We start from the raw sequence: 26,487 nt of genomic DNA, 5'->3' as shown, positions 1-26,487 counted from the left end.
GATCTGCACTTGATCATTTATGTTGTATTTTATTTGCTTATTTTAATAGCTCTGTGCAGTGTCCTGAGAAGCAATTGTATAAAATACTGTGTGTGATATGACCCTCCAGATGCATCTGGCATCATCTTAAATAGCGTAACATGGTTAGAAAGGGGTTAGAATATTTTCAGCTTTATTAAAAGCATAGTTGTACCAGTCAGTAAAGTTTATTTTTCTGTATTTACCACATATATTTTACTTTATAGAAATTGATATTATTATAAGAGAAAAAATGTTGCCTAAATACTAGTTAAATTTATGCTGGTTCTGAAACCCTTTTCTTTCTACTACCAGAATGGGGCTTTAGTTGTTACAGATGTTAATTTTGAAACACATTTGCTAATTATATCGATCAATAAACATAAAAGAAGAGGGGATTTTTGAACTTAATGTTCTGCAGTATTTCAGTCAGAATGCCCTCTTTTTATATTCATTGAGTGTGTTGGAAATGTAATAGAATACACATTTTATAAGGGAAAATTTAAGTACCACCACCTGGTTTATTAAAATTGTTTTTTACTTAGAGTAAAAATTGAACTTAAGCCCTCTTGAAATCCCTCCTTGAGAGAAGATTGGATATACTTTTAAAGATATATATTTAAAGTGCTGGTTTTAATCTCTGAATTTGAAGAGTTTGAAATGTATCTACTAATACCTTAATATCTGTAAAAACCACATTCCAAATAGATTGCAAATGAAGTAAGGGAAATCATACTAAGAGCCTTTATTATGTTGTGTTTTAATACTTCATTTGTGAGCCACTCAAGAGATGGGTGTGTAGAGATTCATTTATTAAAATTCATGAATTCTGTTGAATCCATTCTGCTAGATTTCAGGGGATTTTTTTTTCACTTTTCAGCATACACATGTGCCGAGACTCATACCTTTAATAACCAGCAATTGTACCTCAAAATCTGTGGCAGTAAGGAGGTGAGAATTTTGAATTTAAATTTTGAATGTTACATTGATCAGTTTTGAAAAAATAAGAACTTTATCTCTAATAACAGTTTCAATCTCTGTAGCAATGTTATGTTATGAAATATATCAGTCCCAAAACTGTAATCTGGTAAGCACTTATCTAGGGGTAAATCTCACAAGTTCAGCAGGATATGTATATGAGAAAACATGGATAAGATTGCCCTGTAAATCTTAAATGCTAAAAATTAATGATAACCATATTTATAACTCTAGCAAAATCTTGATGATTTGAATGTTGTTTGTGTATACAGTTTGTTTTCAAAATGTTGCACTTTTAGAGAAAAATTATTGATTTTGTACTCTATAATCTGCCATAAAGAGCATTTTAGGGTATGTTAATCAGGCATAATTTCAAAATAAGATAAAGGGTAATCAATATTGAGAATGGCTTTTGCCATAAAATACAGTTTCATCTAGGAGGGGTATTTCTCTGAATTCTGGTAAAGGACTAGTCTGACATCATTGATAATTGAATTAAGTTTTTAAAAGTAACCTCTAGTGTCAAAGCTAAATACATTCTTTATGTTATCTGAGTATAGGTCTTGATTAAAACTTCAAAGTATGCTAAAAAAAGAAGCTGAGTGAAAGCATCAGAATAATGTTTTAATACTTTAAATGATTGCTTCTCAAGTTACATGAACATTTGAGTAGTTACATTAAGATTCAGGTTGGAATGAATATTTAATGATACCTGAACAAAGTCAGTACTGATATTTATCAATGTCGGCCATGATATTGAAGTTGAGAATATGTTTAATAGTCATTACTCCACATAGGAAGAGACCAAAAAGTAATGGGAAAATAAAGTAAGAATTCTTTGTTTGTCTCCAGTAGTCATTATGCTGAACCTTAATTTTATTTTTCCTGTTTGTAATAAAGATATTATAGGTTTCTTATGATTAAATTTAGAGCTGTATGGACCATCCAGGTCTACTTCAAAGGGATCTATAATGACTCAGCTATCTTGGGGGGTGGGGTTAATGCAAAGGGATGAAGAAACCATGATGCCTCTTTCTAACTTCAGTACAGTTGTTTGTCAAATTCCTGGACTTCTAGTAATTAAAGATTTTTGACATGTTAGAATCTTTACCTTCTGCAACTAATTCAAATAAATTTAGAATTGACTTTAAGCCTTGTCTTTTCCAGGCGCTCTTTTGAATTTTTAGACCTATTGTTGCAAGAGTGGCAAACCCATTCTTTGGAAAGGTATGATTTGTGTCTCTTTTTCAGTTCAGAATAATGGTTCCTTACTTATGAAATAAGTTTCTGCTGTATTTTTAAAATACAGAAGTATTTTGTGTGTTTCATAATAATTACAAGACCTTTCTAAAAACACAACATGATCTGGAGCTGAGAGACAATATGTGTGTGTGAGAAAGAGATAAACATATGTTCATATTAATGCACACATGCAAGAAGTACTTGAAATAGTTTAATGAAGGAATGTTCATACAAGTAATCTAAGTGAACTATTTAAAAAAATTAATTGCATGACATTGTGATGATATACATTCTTCTAGTTTGTATGAGGTCCCTTCAGAACCACGGATGTGATCCGATGAAAAAAGTTCTTTAATAGAGGAACCAATACATCCTAATTCTGGTTGGCTCACATTAAAGACTGGAGGCATTGTTTGTTATCTTTTCCTCCATCTTTTTCCCTGTTTTCTCTTCCATTGATAGGGTAGAGATAGGAAAAATAAGTATACCAGCTTTTCTCTATGTAGTTTGTGAATCTAATAATTAAACACGTTGAGGAAATGAAGTGCTTTCGATCAGATATTGCCCCAAGTATGTCTATTTTGGGTTGTATTGCTAGCAGGAACACAGCCAGTGTTCTGTATTTTACTGGACTGAATCTGGGCACGTGTGATCCCACAACAGACTAGCAGTTTTCCATATATTTTAAACTCCTCTGGTAGTCTTTCCAGCTTTTAGATGAATTTGATTGTCATCTTTATGCAGGGGCATTGAGGTAATAAAATGTTTTTGTACTGGTTAGTTCAGTTTTTCATACTTCCTGCAAAAATAATAATAGTTCACATAATTTATTATTATTATTGTATACACAACAATGTGAAATCACAACTGCCAGTTCTTTAGCTGGCGTTGGCCTTCATTCACATCGAATTCTTCCCAAGAACCTATAGGATGTCATAATGAATCAGAGTAGTATATGTGCAGATCCAAGCAGTGTGGCCTTTTGTAATTAACAGATGGAAATGCTGTCAATGCGCAAATTTTCTAAGTGTTGTCCAAGGTTTTTGGGTATGCCGATAACCACTGGGACCACCACTGCCGGTTTATGCCATATCTTTCAACTTTGGTTTTCAGATCTTGATACTTTATTTTCTTCTCCAATTCTTTGTCTTCTATTCTACTATCCCCTGGTATTGCCACATCAATTTATCTACACTTTCTTCTTTTCAACCACAATTAAATCTCTATGTAATGAGCCAAAACTTTAACAGTTTGTATTCAGAAATCCCACCGTATTTTAACCTGCTCATTTTCGACTACTTTTTCTCCTATATGTTCCCACCAATTTTTCATTACTGGCAGGTTATAATTTTTACAGATGTTTCAGTGAATCATCTTGGCAACTGTATTATGTTTCAAATTTATTATAGCTGCCCAACTCCAACAGACTTTAATTTCTAACAGCATCTTCTTAACAAACTATGAAATCACATTCTGAATATTAACTTCATGATTATCATCTCAGTATAGTATAGTGCTAAAATTGCTTTTGCCATCAAAACATTAGAGCTATAACAGAATTCCCCTCCTCTAAAGATACATCACACTTATAGAAATTCAAATTTTATTTTGGTACCGGAGTAATTACGTCCTTTTCTCATTTTTGTCAGTGATTAGGCAGAGAATTGTAACTAGTTTTTAAATATTTCCTAGAATAGAATTTGTGCACACCCATACATACATACCATTCCTTTCCTACCTGACTCAAGATCATATTAATCCTTCTCAAAACTTCATTTTTTTCTGGTTACCTTTTGACTTTGTTTTTCTCTTCTTTTCTAAGATAGTTTTTTAATACTCCTTTAAAAAAAAAAATTACATAAACATTACAACAAAGAAAAATGTAAAAAATAAATCTGCAAATATTGCCTATCTGTATATAACCTCTGTACTACACCAGGGACATTATCTTAATCCTAAGAGACATTGTAAATTTTCTCATTCTAAATCCTTGAAGATTTAGAATGAGAAAATATACTGTATATATCACCAAGCAAGCAGTAGCTCATCTCCAAGGAATCAGAGTAGTGCAATCCTTTCTTATAAAATGTATTTATTGTCCTTTTCTTGGACAAATGTTGAGACTGAGGGCCATCCTAAAATATATGAAAATTCATGATTTTCATGAATTATGGAATTAACATAAAGTTGTTTCCATGAATTATTTCCATGAATTATGAAATTAGCATGGAGTTGTTTCATGGTCTTATGTTCACTCTGAAGAATTACTGTGGTTTCTTTCCAAGATGTCATTGCCAGAACTTCCCTCTGTATACTCTAGTTACATCGTAGTTATGGCAGTTAATCAAGTGAATGAAGAGCTTACTGCATAATGTTGAGGAATTTTGTCAGTTGGAACAGCAGTTCTTTGAGATTCCATGCAAGCAAGTTAGCATAAAATTCCTACTCACAGGTAATTCATTGGAATTGCATCCTGATGATAAGTACTACACCAAAGGTACATAACCATCACACTAACAGGAAGATTTGCTGTTTGTATTATGGGCTAAAATCAGTATTTTTTCATAACAGCATTTCACAATGGGGCTATTTCCCAGTGTTGTAGCAGAATTGTTGTCTGCTACAACACTGGCAAATAGCTTCAATCCATAATCCTCTTCGTCTCCTGAGTAAACCAAGAGCTTCCAAATTTCTTTTCCAGATTTCCTGCAAAAATCAGGGCAGAAACATCTTGGCCTCAAGGATTTCATTATATCTACCCACCAGATCTCTCCCAATAAAGGTGTTGCCCAAAAGCAGAGAAATGCTGTCTTTTGCATGAGGTCCAAGACATTTCTTCCAAAACATTTCAAAGCATCCATAGGCCTAGTCCCTAAACTCATTCAAAATGATATGAACACACCTATACAACCACACACTCGAACACAAAATGGGACATCAGTATTTAGTGTTTAAGTGACTTCTGCTCTGCAGAGATTTACTGACATTGGTTGCCCAGATTCCAATGAAGTCTGAGTTGAGTTTAGCTCCCAATACATGGACATACCCATGCAGTTTTCTTGGCAACAGTATGAAAGTGGTTTGCATTGTCCATATTAGTCCAAGTACTAATTAGGGCCAATTAGCTACCAAGGCTGGCCAGGTGCTACTCTCTGCTAAGAACCTTTCTTCATTTATTATCTAATTTTTTTCAAGAAACAGTAACTCCTCATATGAAATAAGATAAATTAGAAGTAATATTTCTTTCTGTTTTTCTCTTACAGGCATGCAGCTGTTCTGGTTGAAACTATCAAGAAGGGCATTCATGATGCTGATGCTGAGGCAAGAGTGGAGGCTAGAAAGTAAGAATAATTCAAAGATTGGCTTCACTAATTTTGAAAGTATTGGTGCTTTTCACAGAAGAGAATAGCTTATATTTTAATGGTTATGGTTCTTTTTCATTCTAACTGTGCTTGGACACACAGCTTTGTGATGCTGAGACTTTTCTCATCTGTTTTTTTAATGTTAAAAACATGTATGTGGTTTCTTTCAGGACTTATCTAGGCCTAAGAAATCATTTTCCTGGCGAGGCAGAAGTTCTGTATAATAGTCTTGAACCATCCTATCAAAGAAGTCTCCAGACCTACTTAAAGAATTCTGGTAGCATTGCATCACTTCCACAATCAGACAGGTCATCCTCCAGCTCGCAAGAAAGTCTCAAGTAAGTGTCAGTTTAGAAGAAAATACTGTTGTCTATATGATCTATATACAATCTACTTCAGATTAGGGCTCTTTTCTTGAACTTATTTCCACCTACTGAATCAGAAACTATAGATACTGTCAGCCTTGCAAGGTAGTCTAGACAAGAAGCATACCCAGAAGTACTAGCTCTAACTTTATTGTAAGGTTACATTAACAGAATCTTGCAAGTCAGAAAGTACATCTCTCCCCCCTTGCCTTTACAACCTAAGAAACTAGGCAGGGTCCCTTCTGAGACGTTTGCCACACCCCCATTCCTTCTGTGGAATCAGCTGCATCTTATCTGACTGTTTACTAGTCTGCAGCTCTTCCTCCTGTCGCCCAAGGTCGTTCCCACATACCATTACAGATATAAATCAGATGCACCTTTAATGTAATGTATCCTCACTGCCTTATAGGATCTATATTTGAATGTGCATTCAATACTAGATAGTCATATGAAAGTCTTTAACTGGTTTTGTGAAATAAACAGAATTGAGCTACTCAGGAAAGTGTTCCAAGACTTTTATAACTCCTCTGTCATATCCATAGCAGAATGATATTAGCAAATAATGTTTCCTAACATATTTACCTATTAGAGCTTTTATACAAATTTATGAGTATTGAATAGAACAGGAAAGTGTTTACTCTTTTGAAATGTGTAATGACTTGCATTACTAAAACTATTACTTTTAATTTTGTTTCAGTCGTCCCTTCTCTTCAAAATGGTCCACCTCCAGTTCTGCAAGTATGGCTGGCAGAGGTAATTTGCTGTATACCCCTAAAAAGCTACCCAGGGTATCAGACTAGATGAAATTTGGAAATTTCAGAAGTGATTTATCAAGAGAAAATTTTTGAGGGATTTTTTTAAGTGTCAGGATGACATGGGAATCTTAATATGCAGTTTCCTGTTTTCTCTCAGTTTCAAGTGGGAGCAAGGCTGCTCCAAGCCCAGGAACGCTGCAAAGGTCTCGCAGTGACATTGATGTTAATGCTGCCGCTGGGGCAAAGGCACGTCACGCTATTGGTCAGCCAGCAGGAGCTGGTCGCTTAGCAACAGCTGGTCTACCTCCAGGATCATACGCTTCATTAGGTAGGAAACATGTTCATTATATAATAAACCACTTATCAGAATTCTTCCTGTATATTGAAATGGTATTTTCTATTCATTTACAGTTATGTCAGTGAGATATCTAATTTTGTGAATAAAGAATTACCTAGCAATGAAAACATTTATTAATTCATAGTAAATAAGAAGATATTGACACTGCTTTTTCCATATTACTCAGTGTTTTGTTGTTAAGCTGAACAGTTTTGGAGCTAAGAAGAACTTTCTAATGCAGACAACACTTTCTTAAAAATCAATACATGTTTAACCTGGCTAGGACTTTTTTCTAAATAGTTGGCATAGCATTGTACTATTAACTTTTGTTTCCTTTAGCAGAGAGTAGAGAGTACAGGGTAGAACTATAAAATATCTGTTGCAGTTATCTTTCTCAAATCTGAAGAAATTGTTGCAGAAATCCTTCATTTTAATTGATAGCTCCTGAGAAAATGTGTATGAATATCTAATATTTATTTTGTGTATGATCTGCAATTTTAATACTTAATTAGTGGATACGTTCTCCTCAGCCACTATTGCAGTCACTTTTCACTATCTGCTCAAATCATGTAATTGTGCATTCAGCATTTTGGATCATTCCTAATTATTTGAATTAGTTTTAATAGAACATTGGGTGGGCAAACTTGCAACACGGATAAACTAACTTGTATTTGTCATATGTTTGGTCTCTAAGATACTGAAAAGCCAGTCTTGGCATATGAATTTATTGAAGGAGTCAGCAATGCTAATATCAAACGTAGAAGGAAGTAAACAAAACAGTACGAGAAACTAACTTGATTAATAAAGAGGGGTTTTTTTATACTTTTTATACTTCTGCTTAATAAATTAGGAAATGCATTACTCTCTTTTCTTGTGTTGAAAATTATTGCATCATATACTATTTTTTCTCATTCTTGTGTTAGTAAAATTGTGGAATTCTTGCACAATGAAAATTATAAACATTTATATTCTTTGCAAGAAAAGGGGGAATAAAAGTCATGCCAATCCCCTTTTTATATTAAGGTACAGGCAGTACAAAATTTGATAGATATGTAGAAGTGTGTTCAACTTTCTGGAAGAGAATTTGCAGTGGCTCAGTGTGGGGTTTGATGTCATTATTTTAAATACTTTTAAATGAGATCAGTTGAATGTATGAGCCTTAATCTAGAATTGTAATTATCATAGCAGTAGTCAGTGCATACGTCTGGGTTATAACTCCCAGATGCTCAGATTGGTATAGTCATTTGAAAGAAAAGGTGCATATCATCTTTACCCTATAAGAAGGTCAGAATTTCTCCCCAACTACCTGTAGATTAGGGTGAGGGAATCCTCTTACATTTGCTGATAACAAAGTAACAGGAAGAAATGATAATTATTGCAGATATAGTTTTTGAAGAACTAATTTCAAATCAGTTGTATTCCCTTCTTCCTCATTAAGGCAAAAGCTGCCTTGAGTTTTTCCAATCAGCAGCTGTATGAGAGAGAGAAAGGTAACACCTTCCACTCAGGCCATGTCCATCCTGACTTTTTAAAAACTGTTTTGTTGTTTCTGCTGGAAACACACAGTGGAATGGGTGTTTTGATGTGAGTGTGTGGGGGATAGTATAGTATATTAGTATATAGCCATTCGGTGGCTATATACAAATGGAAATCAATTAATTTTATAAATGAAATATATTACTTTACAGGCAATTTGTATGAGCCTGTATGAGCCTCACCCTGCCCTATTTTTGAGCGGAGGGAGGTGGAATGTGACATAGGAGGTACAGTGGTACCTCGGGTCACGAACTTAATTCGTTTGCGACTCTGGTCGCGACCCGAATCAAATTTTCCCATAAGGTTCAATGTAAATACGGTTAATCCGTTCTGACCCCTACGAATTTGGTCGCCAACCGATTTTGGTTTCCAACCGAATCAAATTTTCCCATAAGGTTCAATGTAAATACGGTTAATCCGTTCTGAACCATATGTATTTTTTTTTAAACCACAAAAATATGACACAAAGTACAGTACACTATGAAGAGAGAGAACGCTAACCTTCCTTGAGGCATGGAGGACAGGAAGGCGGGTGGGGAGGCGGTTATTGTTTGGAGGGAGAGTTCCCCTCCCTACAGGAAGCCACGACCATGTGTCACGGCAGGGAAAATGGCCGCGGATCCTGTTCGTCACCTGATGCGGAGTTCGCGAACGGAAGCAAAATTTTGCGAACGGTGCTGTTCGTGAACCGAATTGTTCATGAACAGAAGTGTTCGTGACCCGAGGTACCACTGTATTTATTGGTACTGTATCTATATGTCCTTGAAAAAACATTTACTGGGCTGGGAGAGAGATTACTAGGATTGGTTTCAGGTTGAATTAATAAGCCTAAATTGACAATGTTGGAAAGCTAGGTGTTGCATATAGGTTTTGTTTGTGTTTGTTCATTTGTTTTTATTTATTGTCTATTTTTCTTTTGGGGAGGAATTGTTTTTAGCATCATCTTTTCAGGTAAACATGGTATATTATTCCACAAATGAAAGAGAACAACATACAACCTAAGTAGATTTATTTTATGTAGGGTCTCTTCTTCTCCTGTCCTTTAGCATTAAAATTCCAGTTTAATGTACTTTATTGCCTCAGACTTTATATCCACTGATTATTTTGTTTGTATTAAAAAAAAAAAATTATTGTTGTAAGCAAAATAATAGCCAAACTTTGGCTGTTCGTTGAAGGAATCGTGCTTACTACTTAATTGGTTTTTTATTAAAAAAAAAAAAAATCCACAGGGTTCCTATTCTACTATCTTTATTGTGATGAGATTTTCTTTCTTCTTTAGGACTGTGATCTCAAATAATTGTTCATTTGAGTAGAGTCCAAAGATAAACATATTTTAGTTCCATTGAAATCTGTGGAATGAATTTATTCATGAGTAACTTAAGTCCACTGATTTCAGGTGAGATAAAGCATGCCTAACCAGGTTTAGATCTAATCTATGAATCAGGTGAACAATTTTATTTCCCTTGGAAGATGGATTGGGGGAGGGGGTGTTCCTACCTCTCAGTGTCACATGAACCATGTCCAGTGATGTGTTGACTTTGAACAGAACCTTTTTACAGTAGTTTCTGCAGTTTGGTGGGTGGTTAAAATGCAGTTGTATGTTTGTATCTTAGATATTTAACATACTTTTTTGTATTCTTTTGGTGGTGGGAGAAATACAAAAAATTGGGCTGCTGAAAATTAGTAAATGTGTTGCCAAATATTGGCAATATACTCTAGGGGTGTTCTGGAGCCTGTAAAAATGGAGCTGCCTGTCCTTCAATAAGTCATGTGTGTAGATTTTTGGGTCAGACTCGGCTATCACTGTGTATTAGAAAGTAAAATTTAAAGTTAATAATTTTCAGATAGAATAAAGGGAAAAACAGAGTGGATTTAATTTTTAAAAAATAAATAGATTTTTAAGAAAAATGTGACTTTTAGCACCACATTCATATTTTTCATGACCTATGTGCAGCTCTATGTGCATTCTGCAAAAATAGTAGACCTCTGACTCTTTTTCAACCTGAACTGTTCAAACATCTATGTAATATTACAATGACAGAAATGTTGATAAAACTCTTCCTTTTTAACAAAATTAGTACTGATAGGATATTATGTCACATTAATAATTTTGGAATTGTTTGCTTGCTAAACGTAGTACATGAATCCAGTATTTTAAGTGTCTGTAAATTACTCATATTAATACATGAGTATTATATTAATTGCCTTAATGAAGGTTTTATGGTTCCTTTGTCAATACTGTGTCTAACACATTAAGTTTTCCTGTTTCTTTGCTTGCTCTTCCAAAAAAGAGGATACTTCTGATAAGATGGATGGTAAGACCCTGTTTTGTATGTCAGTTTCTAAAACAACTGATTTTGTGACCTCTGTACACGTAACAGATTCAGTTTGGATAACCCACTCATCTGATTTCTAACTAGTGTGATATTTTCTCATTAAAGCATTGATATATATGTGCGCTTCTAATACAGTGTTGCTTTAGACAAGATCTATTAATATGATGTACAGTATTGTCCATTTTTGCAGAAACTACTCTTAATACTTGAGCAACTAATGGTCAAATAGGACATACCTTCATTTTTCTTAGTAGCAGCAAAGTAGTTCAATTTAAATTGCAATATTTTGCCTTCTGTAATTGCTAACACATCTTACTTTGCATTTCTGAATAGCAGCATCTGTTTATATATGATTACAGGGTTTTCTTCGTGTATTGTTTTGCTTTCTTCCTTCTCTCCCCCCCACCCCCACCCTTATTTTGCTGTATTCTGTGCTGCCCAACAGAATCGAGCTATGCTTTTGAAAAGCATCAGTGGGTGCAAGGTCTTTCAAATAAAGTTACCCCAAATTCTCACAGGATATTTTATTTTTTATTTGGTTTGGTTTGTTGTATTGTTTGTTTCTTTTTTAAAGTTTCCTGGATCTGAAATGGAAGTATTGCTATTATTTTTAAGCAGACTTTTTAGCCATTATATTTGATTTTATAAAATGTAAGCCTATATAGGTTTATCGCTTATAGGCTTACAGTGTGATATTTTCTCATTAAAGCATTGATATATATGTGCTTCTAATACAGTGTTGCTTTAGACAAGATCTATTAATATGATGTACAGTATTGTCCATTTTTGCAGAAACTACTCTTAATACTTGAGCAACTAATGGTCACATAGGACATACCTTCGTTTTTCTTAGTAGCAGCAAAGTACTTCAATTTAAATTGCAATATTTTGCAATTTAAATTGCAAAAGTTTTGCAATTAAATTGCAAAAGTTTTGCAAGTTCACTTTTGAAAAATCTGCTACTTTTTCAATCTATTATTCATATATCTATTTTGAACAAATTTCGGATCAGCATTTTAATAATACAATTTAGCAATTTATAAATTAAACTGCAGAAATTAAATATCAACAGAAGAGTATATATGGCAGTCCAATTTTAGTTTACATTGTTATTTTTGAAATAAATTGCTTTTTATATGGTTTTGGATACACATCATTTTTCTCTACATTCTTTGCTGGGTTTTTTCTTCCCCCTTCTCAAGAGTCTCTTCACTTGTCAATTATTTGAAATGATTGCCACTGATATTAAGTCTCTCTTACTTAATTATAAACTTGAAACCAAAAGTAAATATTGTATATAGGAGAACCTAGAATCTTTCTAGGGTATCACACTACCACTTCATATAAAATATAATTCTTTCACAGAGTGCTAGATGATTTTCAGAACTTTCATTTACAAAACAATACAGACATGAGAACTTATATTTAATACCCTATTTAAAAATCAAACAATAATGTCATACTCTACTATGGTCAGCCATAGGTATTAAACAAATAAATAAATGATAGCACTATTCACCTACTATAAACTATATTACTTCATTGTGTAATAGTTGGATCCTGATAAAAGCCATTTCTTCCAACCCTTGCCTCAAATGACTCAAATTCTTTAAAGTCTATAAATAAGAGAAAAATGTTATTACCACAGTTGCAAAAATAACACATAATAATAATCTTAAATGTTCTGTGTTAATGTATAACACACATAATTCATTTTAATAACCTTCAATTTATAGAGTTTATACTTCTTGTAGCCTGTTACTAAATGTAATTTTCAAAGTGTTAACTGTTGTAGAAAAAAACCCAAGATCTTGTGACATTTTAAATGTTTACATTATTCTAAAATAAGTTTTGTGGACTATATTTAATTAGATGCAAGGAATGGAATCCTGAGATTACTCTGTGTGTGTGTGTGTGTGTGGTCTATAATCACATTAATATTCTCATACACAGTTCATTAATTAATATCAGTATATTGTCATTAACATATAATACCAAAGCAGGACAGAAAGGTTTGCTGATGAAGATTTCAGGTTACACAGCATGTGGAAAAATATCAGAATAAAAAGCTTAAAGAAGGTACTACAAAATATAGTTCTTAAAATATGATGTGGTTCTTGTGTAAACTGAATGAAGCTGTGGCACTCTAGTGGAAGAATGCCAGAAAGCATGAGAAAATTGCTATTGTGGGACTGTGTAAAAATGTGTGGAAACTATAGTCCTTTGCAGTATCATATAGAACAAATATATCCTGCTTCAATTCTTCTGGAATTCAAACCTAGCATGAGCAGCTAGACTTTGAGGTGAAAAAGTATGCATGGGTGTGTAAATGACTACATACATATTTTAGTTCAGAAAGTGAGCTATATTAAAAAGAAAATTGGAGATTCTTTCCATCCTGCAATGTGACAAATCTGGTGTATTTGGTAGGATCTGAGACTAGATATTAGAAGAAATTATGGACTGAAAATGTTTATAGTAAAATGGGCTGGACCACCCCTACGTAACCAAGATTCTGGAATACAGCAATACTAGTCTAGTAAGAATAAGTAGTTCACAATAGTTTCCTCTAATTGGCAAAATAAGGATGGTACAATGGATGGCATTACAGCTTAAAAGAAACAAAGCAGTTATTTGAAGAATTCTGTGGGGTATATACTGTAAATGTCTTGTGAAGGAGAAACCCAAGTTTTTAAGCTGCTTAAGAAGTCTGGGAGCTTTCTGCAGGCTGGAAAGCTATCAAGGATGCGTTGTGTGGATGCTTCTCAAGGCGTAATGGAGTATGTATGGTTGGCCTGAGGCAACTTTTTGAAAGATGAAGGATCGGCAAGATGAATTAATTGCAATAAGAGAGGAAATTAGACTGGGGCACTACATCCCTATTACTGCCCAACCTTACGGTTATCAGAAGATAAAAAAGATATTATCTATTACATTGTAGCTAATGAAAATTATACAGAAAAAATAAGCTAAAAGCGGGGGGAAACTGGTGAATATTAGTTCTGGGAGGACTATTATGAGTACACCTGGATGACATCCATCTAGGTGGGACTAAATAGTCCCTGATTTTTCCTCAGAGGAATGAACCGATTATGAGGAAATTTCTGGCAAAGAGACAGGGGGAAAATCCCATTGGTTCAGAATTGAACTAAAGGTTCTCTTTACAGTATTCAAGGTCATAAAAGCTTTTGCACCATTGGTGTGGGTTGAAATTGTGAGCAGTGAAGTTAAAGAAAAATGAAATACAAAACATGCAGGTAATATCTATCCAGCAGTGGGAATTCATAAAACAGATGTGACACAGATATTCTTGGATTGATTACAAGGGAAGGAGCCTTATCTTGTGGAAATCTATCTACAGCATATTACATAAAAACATGGCAAAATACAAACAAATGCCATTTTTATACCAAATGTAAACAGCAGTATATCATTGGGGGATCCCAGAAAATGAAGGGGCTGCTTGAATGAGTCACAGATAAGATCTGCATTCTGCACATTCCAGGTACTTCGTCCAAATCAAATCCAAAGCACAACATAGCCCCACAATTATCCAGGTTATGAAGAGAAATTATACCATTTCATTAGTAATTTGCATAAAATTAAATAATTGTGTACTGATATAGAAATAGAACTACACTGGTATGCAACAAAACAGATAAAAGCATTAATTCTCACAGTTCTCAGCTAAAACTGCTTAAACATATTAGCAGCCGTCATGCAATTATGTGCACTGATTTGAACATGCATATGCATGTACATATCCTATGGCCAGTAAAAATTTTGGAATCTAAATGGAGAGGAGAATAAAAATGCTTCTAGGAAGTCTGCAGTATACCCCCTTGCTGACCCTTGATCTACAGACTACTCTGAACAATGATGTTTCCCTATCCCCAGCCTAAAACAACTGTTTGCCAGCCACAGCAGACTAAACCCTATGGCAGACCAAATGTCAACTCAATCTCCATATCTACTCTAGCCATCCTACTAGACCTAATAATGTCATATGGAAAATAGGGAATGTATCTTCCAGAGCAGTTCTTATTGTCTTTGCCAAAAGTGCCCAACTGAATTTTTTGCACAACAGACAGGCCAGTCTCTTTGCAGAAGAATAAATGGACAAAAATTTACATTACAAATGTAATGTACATTACAGTCTCTTTGCACCCCCCTCCCCCAGTCAATGATTGTAATGTGGCTGTTCTTCAACAACAACAACAAATTAAAGCAAATTTCATTGTGGAACAAATGAGGGTCAATTTATCAAGAGCATCATCTCCATCTCTTGTGGCTTGAACAGATACAATGGATTTTATCATATCATGTATTAATCAGCTTACTAATACAAGAATGTCTGTCATATTTAACTACTTATTGTAACCGGCCACTTCTTGTCTCAGATAATGTACAATATATCTGATGTGTTTATTTATTTATTGAATTTATGTAGCTGCCCATCTCACATACATGACTCTGGGTGGCTTACAAAGTTAAAAACAAAAAAAATACAAAAAATAAAGTAAATATAGTTCATAAAAATTTTATCCAGAATAAATGTGTAGGTTTTTAAGGTACTGCTGGATGATTATATTGTAACTGCTGTATTCCAGATTCATTTATTCAGTCTTGTGTTACATGGAGAAAGTATCTGTCCTGTACTTGAGATTCAGCCATTTTATCCATTATTATCAAATTGCACTATTTCCAAGAATGAACTATCAGCCATTTGATTTTGATAACAGAGTGCATTCATTGGGTTCATTGGGATATCACAGACACAGCTTTTGTTTCTTATCTTTGTAGTCACTTTTAATGAGAATGAATACCATACAATTTATCTTGAAAGAATGGTCCAATATTTGATGTCCAAGGCTTCCATTTCTTCCCAACAATATGGGCCTAGTTTTGAAAAAAGATTTGGATTTTGTCATGTGAAAATAGTTAATGGTACCCTTGAGTTTTCATACATTATCCCTGATCTGTGGTATAGCTGTAGCATGAAGTAGTTTTCATCATAGTAGATCAATAAGTGTATTACCAAATTTATTGTCACACGAAAGTTGATAGGATCTAAGGAATCATTTCATAGTGAAGTATGGACTATGCTTTTTACATAGTTTTTTACTTAAATATTTTTACATGCGTTTTGGAAGCCATACAATTATTGCTTATCAAATACAAAAAGAGCTTTTGTTTGGAATATCATTGTTTTAATATTTTTTCCCATTTAGGAACAGCTTCTGAAGATGGTAAGAGAATAAAAGAGCAAATGCATTTATCTTAATATTTCCATCATCATAAGCTGTACTGTATGCAGAGCATATAGTCCATTACGTGAACTTCAGGGTTTGTTTATTAGTTTGCTTAGCTAATAATGCTTTGTTGCTACAGTATTTATGTCTTTTTTTTCTTTCAAGTGCAGATTGGCAATAAAATGTATCAATATCCATTATATTTTGAATGTGTAAACTTTTGCTTTGCTATTGAAATTTTTTAGTGGAAATTTTAACATACTAGACATTCTCATGCTTTTGGAAACAGGTGCTACTATTTACTCAATCTTTGAAATTTATTTTGGCATCAAAGTTATCTAACTAGATGTCAGCATTCAGTGCCTCAGGTTTATGTCAAATATTGTCAAATGACAAAATATTTTTAAAGCACTAACATGAGAACAACAAAATAATGATAAACACGTTTGATACTGTCTAACTTGGGATACCCAGTTTTGGATTACTTTTTAATGAAATGCAGAGTAAAATTCTTTATAAATAAAATGATTTTGCTGGTTAGTACTTATTGATTGAAAAAAATTACGTTAAAAATTTTACAAAATCTAAATCAATTAATTTGACTTAAAATTATGCTTTATCCTAATTTGCTTAGGACAGTTTACATAATTCTTTCACATGTTAATCTCACAAGCCTGTTACATAATTTGGGCTAAAAAATTTTCTATGACTCTGTCACCTAATGAGCTTTGAGATTTGAACCAGTTCCATGATCACTGTCAAATAACACCCTTATTCACCTCTATGTATTCCTGTTTTAAGATGCTACAATTGTGGCAGATTATCAGTAGAAAAACAGTGCTTTTTCTAAGGCTGGCTCTTACTTCTTCAGAGATAGAGGACAAGTTGCTTTCATATCTGTTTTTCTTTAATAAAAGTTATACAGTGGCATTTTTAAAATTATGACAGTATTTGAATGTTTATCTAATATATGATCATTTGACAATAGTGAATCAGTCAATTGACTGTTTTACCAAGTTCATTCTGAATAATAATTAAAAGACTTGCAGAGTGGATTTATTTTTATTGAAGTAATAAAATAATGATAATTTTAGTTATTTAACATCTTAACAAAATGGTGGCACTCTGTATTCCTTCTGTTTACAGGTCAAACTGTGCATTTACACACATTACAGTGAATGGCAGAAATACTGTCATTGCATGGATGTGACTGTGTTGGTTGTAGACCAAATGGATTGGGTATAAGAAACTTAGTTTGATAATATCATCAAGAATTAATGAATTAATACTGGCTCTCATCTCAAAGACTGAAGATTTTCTTCTGTGCCTAGGTGAATAGCATATTTTTGTAAGAGACCTAAATGATTTGGTAGCTGTTTAACTAGACTGTGTATGAAAATCTTTGGTGTACTTTCTTTTCTTGATTTTTTTTTATTTTGATATTTAACCAAACTTAACACTAGGAAGTCTTAAAACACTTGAGCAATTCAGTTTTGGGAACTGAAAAAGAAAATGTTGGCTCTTTAAACTACTTTTAATCTATCCTGCTATTCTTCATTAAAATGAAATCTTCTGAATAGTTTCAGAATGTTTAATTTTTTTAAAAAGAATAGAATATGAGGATATGTATGTGTGTATGTGTATATATATACATCTCCATATCCAACATGAGTATGAGAGACAGTATACAATTCAGTTTTGGTATAGCACATATGTAACAGTAACTTATACACCATTTTAAAATAGAAAATATCCCATACCTATATATAGCAATATAATAACATCACACATATTTGCATTGAAAATATGATAGATTCTTACATTAGATGTTCAGATCTTTAAGAGATATTGGCTGTATTCTTTCAGTGGGAAATGCAGTATGATATTAAAAGCAAGAAAAAAGAAGAAAATTGCTATTTCAGTTACCCCATAAGTAATTGCAACTAAAATTTGCTAAGGGTAAGAGCTGAGAAGTAATGAAGATGATTCATTACTTCAACTACACTATAGCACTGTTTCTCTCCCAGTTCACTAAATTACTTCTACACATATGAATTTCATTTCTTTCTTTTTTCTTTCTTTTATAGGACGCGTGCGAACCAAACTTTCAACACCCTCTGTCGGAATGGGAAATGCAAAGACAGATTCCAGAGGCCGGAGTCGAACAAAAGTTGTATCTCAGTCTCAACGTATGTATTGCTTGTCTCTCTTAACAACATTTAAGAACCATATATCTAGTGTACATTCATTGACCAAAGGATATGGTCAAAATATTTTTTAAGAAACACTACATACTGAGTTGTTGTTCTGTGCCATAGGTTCATCATCGCCAGACAAAAATGAAGGTATTTTTTTTTCAGTATTTCAGTGTTTCGGGTCAGTAGTCTGCATGCTTTTGGAGTCTTTTATACTTTGTGTGGTGTTATTTTGAACAAGATATGAATAGAAAAAGAAACGTTTCTGTTTAGAAAAGCTAGGGCCCAAGGAAATTAATCCTTTGAGTGTAGAGTTTTTTCAAATGGACCTCTCTGCACTGGAAAATCCTGTAGTCATTTGAGGTTTAAACAGAAAGTAAGAGAGCAAAAATAGTAGGTATGATAATCTTTCAATGCCTGAAAACATTTTAATTAACTACAATTTAAATGTTACAATTCAATCATTTAAGTTCCATCCAAGTATAGTTACTATACTATATAGTATATAGTATATACTATATTAATTTTGGCATAATGCACTATACCATATAGTATACTATACTATATAGTATAGTATAGTATACTATATGGTATAGTGCATTATGCCAAAATTAATAAAGCGTTAGGACCTTAACTATAAAAAATAAAAGTCTGTTCCATTGTTAGGCAATAATTTACCTCAATAAGAATATCAGGGAGTTTTTTTCTCTTAATTTAGAAAGTTATTTTGCTATATTCATAACATTTGATTACATTTAATATGGCCATTTACATTTAATTTTCAGTTGATTATCAAATACTATGCAAAAATGCTGACAATTCAATTAATTTAACAGGGTACAGAAAATGTTGTGGATCTTGCTTCAGTAAGATCTTGGCTTACCTTTTCTTTTGGTTATCAAAACATTTCCTTTTCCTCATTCGGCTTTAAGTTTGGTATTTGGGGCGAAACCTTGAGAAGAAAGCCACATTGCTGTCAACTCTAAAGAGAATAGGTTCTGTATTAATTTTTCCAGCCTCTCTGAAAAGACCTCCTCACAGCTTTTGATGGATGTATATTTGAGGGAAGTAGAGGCATTGCTGAAAAGAATGTTCCTTTATAAAATACAGAATGAATACATTCAATCTGTATTTATAGAATACTGCATATTAATGGAGAATACATTTACATGCACAGACAGATATCCTTTCAAAGACACATGAAAATGATCTCCCATCTTTAATGGCTAACTTACCACTTCTGCCTGGGTTACAGTGTTTACTATATCATGAACAATGTTGAGTATTCTAAAAGATATGCAGTGATGTATATCTTTACTGGATACAGTAAAACTGTAGCAATAAGTGTTGCAAAATTATATACGATACATATAAGGAAATAACTGTAGTAGGGATAAACATTCTGGTTTTTTTCCTGCAGACTTCTGTATTTTAACACTGAAATTGAATGCCTTGACAAATTGAATCACTTCAGTGGCAGTGGGTTTTAAATGCTGGGTCTAGTCTAAAGCTCACTGTGCATATCATTACTTCTATGTGTATAAGAGACTTTATGAGTTACATCATCCTTAGTTGTCTAAATTTACATTTCAAATGTATGTATCAAATATATTTTGCAAGCACATGTCTCTTTGTCAAGTAGCTTTAACTGATTATTGCTCCTTGTTCCTTATATGTAAAATGGCACTTTCTGATTTGCCTTTGTATAATGAGAAAAATGTCTATATACATATATAGACATACATATATGCATATATATATATATATATGGGTGTGGATGTGGGTGGGTGTTTTCAGATGACCTGATTCTAATTCTAATGAAGAGACAAGGTGAGATTCTAGCATAATGCAATGGTATGTTATAATATTTATGTATTAATGACACCTTACCTGTGGCCAAGGATTCTATCCCAGAGATAGTCAGGTGTGAATGCCTATATGTTGGGCTGCAGAGACAAGCTGGGTAAGCCACTGGTATACTGACTGCATTGCCGCCTGACAGGATTCCTCTCTTGAGGATGGGCTTGGAGTCTCCTTGTCTTCTGGTGATGAGTGATTTTAATCTCCATTCTGTCAGAGTCACCTCTAGTAAAACTCAAGAATTCATGGCCTCCATGCAAACTATGGGATTGTTGCAAGTGATATCAGGCTCAATACTTGTAAGTGAGCCCATGTGAGACCTCATACTTGTCTCAGGGCAGATGGTTTGTGATCCTCATATGAAGGGCATTTCCACCAGCGTTACCATCTTCAGATCACTTCCTAGTACTGTTGAGATTGGATGTAACCCAGGACCTCTGTAGAGCAAACAGACTGTTTCAGATGGTCACCCCAGGTGTCTCATAGCTATATTTGGATGGTTTCCTGCAGGTACTGGGGGTTTTTCCAGAAATCTTGAAAGTTGTTTTGTGCTTGTCAATAAGCAGTGACCTGGGCACTTGATACAATTGCCCCCAGCAGCCTCTCTCTGTTGGTTGATTGCAGATTTCTCCCTGGTTTACTAAGGACCTTCCAGAGATGAAGCAACAAAACACAAAAAGATTCTGAATGTGGGTATGAGCTTGAGTTCAAGCTTACACCATGACAGTAAGAGAGGTTAAACGTCATTACTTCTCCATTATTGCATCATTAGGCTATTGACTAGCCTTATTTAGAGTACCTAGCTCCCTTTAGGCTAGGGCAACAGATAAATCTGGCAACTGTGGTCAGTTGGCACTGCCAGTTAGCATTACCAAAAAAAAGTCACTTAGACTCATCAGAAACTTGACTCTTAATGGGTGGAATCCTTTGTGATGGTCAGGGCAATATCTGGCCACATTAACTGGATCTGCTTTTCACCTATAAAATGGATATTGTGCTGTTTTGTTAACCACTTGTGGATTTGATCTTTGCCCCTCATGGGTCCTTAGGGAGTCTGGAGGTGATGTAACATACTGGATGCAGGAGGTAATCCAGGAGAGAGCAATGCAAGCAGTCTTGAAAGAGGCTATGGTACACTTTCTTCTTAAGAGGCTCTTCTTGATCCATTTGTATTTGATAACTATTGCCTAGTCTCCAGTCTTCCCTTTTGGGGGAAGATTATGGAGATCCTGGTTAGTGTTTGGCTATAGAGCATCTGTAGGAAGCAGATTATCTCAGTTCTTTTCAGTCAAAATTCTGGCGTGAGTGTGGGACTGAGACAGCATTGGTTGCTCTTACAGATGACCTTTGTTATGATCTGGATGGGGGAAGTGTGTTCCTTCTGGCTATTTTGTACTTCTCAGAAGCCTTCAATACCATCACCTGTGGTATTTTTCTGGAGAGCCTGCAGGGATTGGAGGCTGGAGGCACTGTTTTATAGGGGTTCTGCTCCTTCTCCAGTGGGCAGTTCCAGTCACTGGCTGTGTTGTTTAATATCTACATGAAACAGCTAGGGGAGATCATCCCATCAGTTTTAGGTACTGATGATATTGGCTGTGCATCACTACCCCGGGCTGCATAGGAGATGCTGTCAAGGTTTTGATCCAGGGTCTAGCGGTTGTGAGGATCCAAGTGAGACAAAACAGGCTGAAGTTGAACTTATATAAGAGAAAGTCATTGCCCATCATGGATTTCTAATGTCTCTTCTGTTGTCTCTTGATGAGGCAGCACTACCCCTGAAGTAGCAGATTCATGACTGGGAGTCCTCCTAGACTTGTGGTTACTGCTAGAGGGGCAGGCAGAAGCTGTGGCTGGTGAGTCTTTGCCCAGATTTGCTGTGCCAGTTCAGCTTTACTTGGAATACGTGTATATTGCAGCACCATTTGCTCGGACTACTGCTGCGCACTCTGCTTGGGGCTTCCTTTGAAAATCACCTGGAAGCTTCACCTAGTGTTAAAGGCAGCAGTCCAGCTGCCTGCTGGTTCACACCAACATGAATAGATTATGTCAAAGTGCTGATTTTGACTTTAAAGCCCTACATGGCTTGTCTCTGAACTAGCTCCAGGACTGATTTATGCAACCAATGCTCCTCTCCCCCAGCATGGGTTTATTTACTTATTTAGGATATTTACATGGCTGCCCAACTTGCACTAGCAACTCTGAGCAGGTTACTTTTGGTTAAAAGCATGAAACAAAGGAACCAAAAACAAAACACACAAACACCCAATTTAAAGAGAATATTTTAGTGGTCACCTATTTTTGCAAGGTAAAGGGAATAGAGGGTTGCAAGTGATGCTTTCCTTTTCCTATGCTTCCTATGTGGATTATCCTTCTTCTTGAGATACAGTGAGCCCCAACTTTATCAATTTTTCATAAACTGCTTAAAACAAATACCAGGTAGTCCTCATTTAGCAACCACAGTTGGGACCGGCAACTTGGTTGTTAAGCGAAGCAGTTGCTAAGTGAAACTGCGACTGTGCTTATGATCTTACTTCAGCTTTCTTTTGCTTTACAGACCTGCAAAGGTAGTAAATATGAGGATTGGTCACAAAGTTACTTTTTCATCACAGTCATAACTGCGAACGGTCACTAAACTAAGCAGTCGCTAAATGCCTGTACTTAAAAGAGCATTTGAATTGTGATTGTTGCCATTTACTTATTTATTACTTTTATTTCTTTTTATCCTTTTTGTAGCTGGTTTTCATGTATTTTGTTATAAGCATGTTTTTTTTCAAACTTTCTCTTTAATTGATTAATATTATACTGTGAACATTTTATTCTGTTGGATGAAATTAAAGCCGCAGAGCGAAGCCTACTGTGGGTAACAAATGTAATAAATAAATAGGCTAAAATGACATTATTTTAATGTTAAAACAGTTCAGATGCAAAAGCTTTCCATTTTTTCTTATTTTAAGATAATTAATTTGATAAAAATTAAAATGAAAAATGGTAATCAGATGTTTCTGTACTCTAGCCATTGTATGAAAATGTATATGCAGTTCCAGCAGCTATTTTTCTATAAATGTCCCTGAAACTTTTCTTGATTGGAAGCATTCCAAACATTTGGGCTTGGGTTGAAATTTGTAAGAATGAAGCTTAAGTTGAGTTTACGTGGAACAGTGGGTTCAAAAGCCTTAGCTGCCTTTATCAGGGAAAGGATATGACTGGGTAGATACTTTCAGCATTCATTAAAAGGAGCTATTGAGTTTTACTCCTTCAGTGCAGAAATCCAAATTAAAGCATCTCTACAGATGACTAACTAGCCATCCCTTCCAGTGAAAAGGACATCATCACTTCTTTAGGTAATTGATCGTTTCTGCCCAGGTGGGTGGATTCTTCCTAAGCTGTCTCCCTTCTAGGAATAAATCTGGCACAACTCCACTTGTTTCCAAGATTAGATGAAATCAAACTTGGTCATTACTCAACATAGAGATTATTCAGTAGAGATAATCAACTCAGTGTCCCTGAGACCAGCAAATCTTTACCCTTCCCATCACACTCTCTGCATATTTGCATTTACTCTGAGACAACTCATCTATCATTTATTAAGGCCAGAATATTTACTTCAGTTAGTGGTTGGAGCCTTGTGGGTGTATGGACACCAATAATGATGGAATTAGCCTGCATATGCATAGTTCTATACAGCAGTTTTCATTAAGAGAACAGGAACCAACAATATGGAAGTATAATTAGTTTTTTCTCTCATATTTAGAACCGCAGAATCATTCAAATAAAAAGCAAAAACCAGGAGCAGGTAGATGTTAAAAGAATGGACAGCCGTCTTTAGTTATTTCTTTCAACTTCTGCATGAATGTCAGACACAGAATTCTTGTATGTTATCCCTCCTTCCCTCCCAGCACTTTCATTTTCTTTCATTGGATTCTATAGAATGAAAAATATAATACTATTTTTCTGCACCTATTAAACCATGCACTTACACTTTCTTTGGGGCTTCTGACAGAGTTTGATGTGACATTTCAGTTAAATTCATTACTCTACAGTTCTTCGTTCAAGAGCGGAAGAACTGTAATTGTACAGCTTCTGTTTGTGTTGTATATGAGTACCTGAGCTTGGTGGAAGCTACTTAAATGCACTGCTCTTAGCCCTGACCCTCTTGTGGCATTTCCCGCTTTTTTATGTGAACTGACTAAAGCTTTTTTATTTCCATTCACCATTCATTATTAACCTGCTCTGCTCCCTCCCTCTTCATGGATTTTAAACCCTTGCCCTATTCCTGCCTTTACACTTGTTCAGGATCACAGTCTGCTAATCCACAGTCTGGTGGTAAGGCTTTTTAGATTTTGTGTGTGCATTGTTGTTTGACCATCCATTACAGGACCCTGTTCAGCAGAAACGCTCAGTATTTGTGTATACATGGTAGCATGTTGCATGTCCAAGAATAGTGATCATATATGAAGACTCAAAACTGTATTGAGAACAGCTAAGCAGTCTCAAAAGGAGGGATTAGGAACACATTTGTGATTCTGCAAGTTTTTTTGAAATTATTCCAATCAAGGATAAAAAGTATTGTCACATACTGTAATTGAACGTGCTTTATGTGTGAACATTCAATTAATTAGATGGTCTGCATGGTGTTCTCACAAATCTTCCAGTATGAATATTTATAGCTTTGTAACCAATTTGAAATAAGCAGTATTTTTAAAAATATTTTTTTTTTTAAGTATACAGTTAGTGCACAATTGCAGCCTTGGTTAAAGATTTTATATGTGCATTTAAAAAGAAGAAAAACGGTTTTGACCAGTTTTCAGTTGCTTTTTACTACCCTTATTTTCCTGTGTACTCAGATGTCATACACTGAGTTAGTGAGAGTAACTCCTAGGGAAACATGAATAGGATTGCATTCTCCAAATCATCTGAACGTTGTCCTGATTCTCTGATCTGTTTTTAATGTATTTTTTAAAATGTATACAAAGTGTATATTCATATATTTGTTTTGATAGATATCTTTTTTTCTGCTGAATAGACTCCTGTATAAAAAGAGACAGCATATATTCAGTATTTCCCAAACTTCTGAAAACTGAAATATATTCCAGCTTCTGAAACTAAAATTAGCAAAATCCAAAAAGTTTTCTAGATGGTAAGGGTTATATCCATTTCGTGAGGCAATAGTGCTGATTATTTGTGCTGGTTTTTTCTCCTTTCAGAGATGTAGAAATGCTGTTGTCTTAGTTCAGGGTTAGGATATATCTGTCTTGCTGGATCTGCTTTGTTTTATACTAGAACCTTCAGGACCACCAAATGAACTTGGTGCAGAAAACATTTCTAATTTATTCAGACTTTTTTAAATGTAGCAGAATAATTTGGAGAAAGAAGTTAATTATGTTGATACTTTATCATTTTTGTTGATATACTACAAAATCCCAAAGATTTACCAGTAGATCCAAAATTACTTTCTGATTACTGCTTTCTTAGCAGCATATTATCTTAGAGCCTTATGTTTAACTACCTATCACACATAAGCATGAAAATGTGTGCAGTTTGGGAATTGCTGTTCTGTTACCATATTATGCCATTGTATAAATAATGATCACATAACATTTGCATGGAGCACTGTCTTGCCTCATCATCTTCCATGGGGTTTATTACAGTCACTTCTTACTGCTATGATGTACAATGGAATTGTTTAAATATATATAAATAATTTGGACTGTCTTCAGATTGGTGGGGTTTTGATCAGATTATGCATACATTCCTCAAGATGATATTTTGAAAACTTTTCACAGGAACCTGTAACTAGGCTGATAAAAATTGGGCATTTATTGTTTTTTAAATCAAAATGTTTGCTTGCTGCTAGGCTTGGCAGAACAGGACTGTATGTCCTGTCCTGCATTCACATGCATGGTCAGATGGTCTGGGAAGGTATTCTGCCACAAAGCCCTCCCTAGTCATGGTGAATATTTGGGAAGATATGTATTCAGGATTGATGCTTCACTTGCAACATTAAAACATTAAACACTCCTTCAAATTGTTTGCACATCCCTAGCTAGAAGCACATTCCCATGAACTCAAGCTTGTTCTTGGACTTCTTTTTTTAAATTTTCTATCAGGTTGCTTTTAAATTACATTCATGAAGTTGCTTTTGTTTAATTTTTATCATTAAAGCTGAAAGGACAAAGGCTAATGCACCTAGGAGATTTTGTTTCACAACATTGGAAGGCTACAAGTTTCCTACTCCTTATACAGAGGTTTAA

The 26,487-nt window shown here is 34.5% G+C and overlaps 1 protein-coding gene across 12 annotated transcripts in view; it reads left to right on the top strand.

The window, feature by feature from the left end:
• The window catches only part of CLASP2 (cytoplasmic linker associated protein 2), a 136,981-nt gene that overhangs the window by 71,349 nt on the left and 39,145 nt on the right, over window positions 1-26,487 (top strand). For 4 of the 12 annotated variants that reach the window (XM_088150941.1, XM_088150938.1, XM_088150945.1 and 1 more), the window contains 10 exons: window positions 899-969; window positions 2,164-2,223; window positions 5,502-5,579; window positions 5,771-5,938; window positions 6,663-6,718; window positions 6,878-7,048; window positions 10,885-10,908; window positions 18,269-18,370; window positions 18,500-18,526; window positions 23,988-24,029. In XM_088150941.1, coding sequence (XP_088007067.1) covers window positions 899-969; window positions 2,164-2,223; window positions 5,502-5,579; window positions 5,771-5,938; window positions 6,663-6,718; window positions 6,878-7,048; window positions 10,885-10,908; window positions 18,269-18,370; window positions 18,500-18,526; window positions 23,988-24,029 — 799 coding nt within the window. The remainder of the gene's footprint in view (window positions 1-898; window positions 970-2,163; window positions 2,224-5,501; window positions 5,580-5,770; window positions 5,939-6,662; window positions 6,719-6,877; window positions 7,049-10,884; window positions 10,909-18,268; window positions 18,371-18,499; window positions 18,527-23,987; window positions 24,030-26,487) is intronic. The other 8 variants (XM_088150944.1, XM_088150940.1, XM_088150946.1 and 5 more) reach the window with 5 other exon arrangements.

Source organism: Python bivittatus, unplaced genomic scaffold (assembly GCF_059951505.1).
Source record: "Python bivittatus isolate LINGU-HERP-01145 unplaced genomic scaffold, Pbiv_v1 ctg000610_np1212, whole genome shotgun sequence".
NCBI classification, from domain to species: Eukaryota; Metazoa; Chordata; class Lepidosauria; order Squamata; family Pythonidae; genus Python; species Python bivittatus.
The sequence above is the reverse complement of the archived record's forward strand: the minus strand, read 5'-3'. Positions and strand labels throughout refer to the sequence as shown.